At 37.0% G+C, this 4,191-nt stretch overlaps 1 protein-coding gene across 1 annotated transcript; it reads right to left on the reverse strand.

The window, feature by feature from the left end:
- Positions 1–121: 121 nt before the first annotated feature.
- On the reverse strand, positions 122–3,591 carry LOC104959486 (dnaJ homolog subfamily B member 11-like). The gene is made up of 4 exons (XM_010787388.1): positions 3,407–3,591; positions 2,207–2,363; positions 849–946; positions 122–296 (listed from the first exon to the last, which is right to left on the reverse strand). Exons 1-4 carry the CDS (start codon positions 3,478–3,480, stop codon positions 122–124), a joined length of 504 nt encoding a protein of 167 aa, XP_010785690.1. The 5' UTR covers positions 3,481–3,591.
- Between the last annotated feature and the right edge of the window lie 600 nt (positions 3,592–4,191).

The raw sequence follows: 4,191 nt of genomic DNA on the forward strand, positions 1-4,191 counted from the left end.
CCTATCCCCTGTGTGCCTCCGCAGTCTCTTCTCCTAAGTCCTTTTGAATTCTCCTATCCACTATCCCTTAACCCCGTGACGTTTCACTCAGAGGTCAAGGAATAGGAGATAGGGTTAGAACTTAGGAGCTGATTTTTAAACAACCCAGGTATCTTCTCCTCACCTCCACAAAGTTCCCAGAGTACACCTCTTCCAGCGTGACCTCCAGGTCGAGTATGATGTCATTTCCTCTGGGGATGTTCCTGTCCTGCTGCTGTCGGTTTCCTCCAAACATGAACCCAAAGTCACCAAAGAAGCTACAGAAAGACAGAGAGAGAGGAGACAAATAACACATTAAATCGATTTTAAAAAGTCAACCCTAATGTTTGCTTTCAGAATGTGGGTCACACTGACACAGGGTTACTGGGACCCATTGCTCACAATAATCCACCTAATGATAATATTATATAATAAAACTAATCCACGAGAAACCCGGGACAAATAAAGGATTTTTGATTCTGATATCAAAACAACGTGGGGTGTTTTTGTATGAACTATTTATTTGCTAAGAAATAAAAGATAGCTTCTGTGTAAACTGTTCAAAGTGAAGTTTGTTGATTATCCAAATAACATTTTCAAAGCTGTTAGCGACACAAAAAACGTTATATGTATTGTAACTGTATCGGGTGGAGGAAGCAAACGTGGGCAAATAGGATCACAATTACCGGCACAGCTGGACATTTCAAGGTTCAGGTGAAAAACCTTCTTTGTTTTTAGTGAACTGAACTTTAGGTTAACCCTTTACTTGTAAAATAAGGTATCCCATTGGCTTACAGTGTTGTAATAGGACCTGAACCCATGAAACGCACCTGGAGAAGATGTCGTTGTGTGAGCCGTGGTGACCCTCTTTGAGTCCGTCTTCTCCGTACGCGTCATACTGTTTCCTATTCTCCTCGTTTGAGAGCACCTAAAATACACAAGCAAATTAAATAATCAGATATTAAAGTGCACTTAGTTCAGCCTTTCTGCTTCTTTCAGTAACCTACACAGCTAAATTACAACAATTAAAGAACGTACTATATTCTACATTGTTCTAATTCACACAGCATTTGAAACCATTTACATAATGTCATCCAGTACAACAATATAACAGAACACAAACACCATCTAAACCTAAGCAAAACTTGATTTCAAAAATGAGAAAAGCAGTATTATTCACATACTAACCTAAGACATATATCCTTGGGAAATTGTTGACTGTTTTAACACTGACTGGCCCCTGAATAAAGTACACCTGTTCAACTGGACACAGCGTAGTTGAATATTAAGATACAAATATGAAATGCAAATTAAATAATCAGATATTAAAGTGAACACTCCCTCTTTCAGTAGCCTACACAGCTAAATTACAACAAATCGCTTGTTAAATGTTAAAAAAAGAATTTCCAATAATCCTCTTTTTATCAAAATAAAGTGAACACACAAAGCACCAATTAAAAAAGACACAATTACATTTTAAAGTGCAGTTTTCTTATGATACTCTCTTTCAACTAGCTTAAGAAAATCATAATAACATGCATAATAACATAATATTCCTCTTATCAAGGCACAGTAAACTAAACTAATATAAGCTGATATGTGTATACAGGTAAATAAGTATGATAATATCCATCAAATGTTTCCTTAAACATGGCAAACTCTCTGTTTGTGTCCATGTAATGTCTATTGTAATGTCTATAGATTATTATTATCAAGGAATAAAATGTAAACCTTGTAATACTCCACATGTACTCCACTCCTTGTTTATCAAACAACACAACTAATCCCAGTTATTTTTAAATGCAATGGGAACATTTGATACTAAAACACCTGCAGATCTTATCTGAATCCACTCCCATTCATCCACGTCTGGCTTTTACAGATGCCAGCTGTGCCGCGCAACAGCCAATCAGAAGCAGCCACACGGTCTAGTCGCCCAATCACAGTGAAGCTACCGTTTCCAACAACAACCAAAAAGCTAGAGTACAAAACCCTCTTGTAACGTAGCTTCAGGCTCTTCCGCACACAATCTCATATTTCCGCTCAATATATACACTTTCATTCTGAAGTTTCATGACATTTAGGCAACTAAACCCACCTTTTAAATCCACATGTATTGACTGTGCTTCCCTGCGGTTATCACTTGCATTAAACACAAAAACAATGGATATAGACAGCATGCACCCACCTCATAAGCTGATCCCAAATCTGCAAATTTGTCTGCAGCGTTGGGGTCGTCCTGGTTTCTGTCGGGGTGTAACTGAAGAGCCAGCTTTCTGTAGGCCTTCTTTATGTCCCTGATTGATGCACTCTTTGTCACCCCCAAGATAGCATAGAAATCTCGCCTATAATAAAGAAAAGGGTCACATTAAGAAGAGATAATGGACTGACACATAGAAAGCTAAATGAAACAGTTAGATGTATGTTTTAATGTGTTATGGGTGATATACAACAAGCTAGAACTGAGTAGTAAGCCGGTGTGAAGCATGGATATATAAAGTGAACTGAAACACCGTTCATTCCTATGAGAGCTGCTCAGTGGCGCATGAAGACAAGAATGGAGCGACTGTAGGTTCAGGAAGTACCCGGATGATACGGGCATTTGTATAGCACTTTTTCATAAACCCAGTTCAGCTGCAAGTGCTTTGACAACATGGGACAGATCACATATTAAAACAAAAAAGAAATGTCACTATAGGTCAAAGCTTTTTGCACACTTACCAGCATAATATAACAATTCGCGGAGGTAAAATAGGTATGATAATAACAGTAAAACAATAAAATAAACAATAATCCCTCGCTGTAAAGTAAATGACATAACACAAAATGAATAAATACAATAAAAGAATATACAATAAATGAATAATAAAAATTAACATACCAAATTAATGGAGAGAGAAAATTACTCTAGATTCAGCTTTCAGTGCATTTTATAATGTATTTAAATAAGTTATATAAAAGTGTTTGTGCTGGGTAGTTTATTTAGCTGAAAAAAATCATTAAACACTGATTTACAGACGTCTCTTTCCCAATGTAAGTCAATGGGAAAAGGTATTTCTGTGACAAAATGACGTCACGCAAGTTGTAGTACCAACGTTTGACCACTACGTCCATTCACAAAAATCGGCTTCAATTTACAGCCATTTCCTGGTTTGAAGGCTAGCTCCATGCTAACCGAGCAAACTAGTCATTCAAAACACAGCATTTAAACTTCTGAATATAACCGTTTAGCTAGATATCAAACACACATAAATACATACTTAATAGTGATTTATCTCGGTGTGTAAAGCTACTGTAGTCCACACAACACATGTAGAAGTGATGTGGACCAATCACAGAGGAACATGTGTACCACCTGGAGATGCTTTCTCATTTTCAACAGACTTACCCTGCAAGCACCGCCGAAATAACGTAGAGAAGCAGGCAGCAAACGTTGCACAGATTCATCCCTTTGGAAGCCATAGATCCCTGTTTATGTAAAAAAAAATGTAAAGGAAGTAGCAAATAAAGACCAGCCGGCTTTTGAAGGTTGGATCCCCGGCTGCCAGTCACCCAGAGCTTCTTCCTCCTGTCAGAGAGATCCCGCCCTGAAGAGAAACCCCTCCCACTGTTAAAGAAACATCTCGCCATTTACTGTACGGTGTGAACTACGGAAGACGATTAGGGCCAAATCACCAAAAAGTCACTTTTCATAAACCCAGTGCTTTGACAACATGGGACAGATCACATATTAAAACTAAAAACTGACTACAAGTCAAAGCTTTTTGCAAACTTGCCAGCATAATATAACAATTCAAAAGACACAAATAGGTAAAATAGGTATGATAATAACAGTAACATACAATAAAATAAACAAGTATCCCTCTCTGTGAAGCAAAGGACATAACACAAAATGAAGACATACAGTAAAAGAATATAAAATAAATGAATAAGGTGAATAATAAAGATTGAAATACCAAATTTCGAAGTCATAATTCTGAAATCAAAGTCAGAATTGGTTTAAAGTAAAGTAACTAAGTAGATTTACTCGAGTACTGTACTTAAGTATACATGTTGAGATACGTTACTTGAGTATTTCAATTTACTACTGTGTACTTCTACTCCACTACAATTCAGAGGTAAATGGTGTACTTCTACTCCACTACATGTATTTAATACCTTTAGTTACTTTAC

This window comes from Notothenia coriiceps, unplaced genomic scaffold, assembly GCF_000735185.1.
Source record: "Notothenia coriiceps isolate Sejong01 unplaced genomic scaffold, NC01 NC01_scaffold00030286, whole genome shotgun sequence".
Taxonomy (NCBI): domain Eukaryota; kingdom Metazoa; phylum Chordata; class Actinopteri; order Perciformes; family Nototheniidae; genus Notothenia; species Notothenia coriiceps.

Excerpts from the sequence above, each read along its gene's own strand:
- LOC104959486 (XM_010787388.1), bottom strand. The coding sequence starts at position 3,480 with ATGGCTTCCAAAGGGATGAATCTGTGCAACGTTTGCTGCCTGCTTCTC. Across the intron at positions 2,364-3,406 it reads ATTTCGGCGGTGCTTGCAGG|GCGAGATTTCTATGCTATCT; the intron begins GTAAGTCTGTTG and ends TCTTTATTATAG. Across the intron at positions 947-2,206 it reads ATTTGGGATCAGCTTATGAG|GTGCTCTCAAACGAGGAGAA; the intron begins GTGGGTGCATGC and ends TGTGTATTTTAG.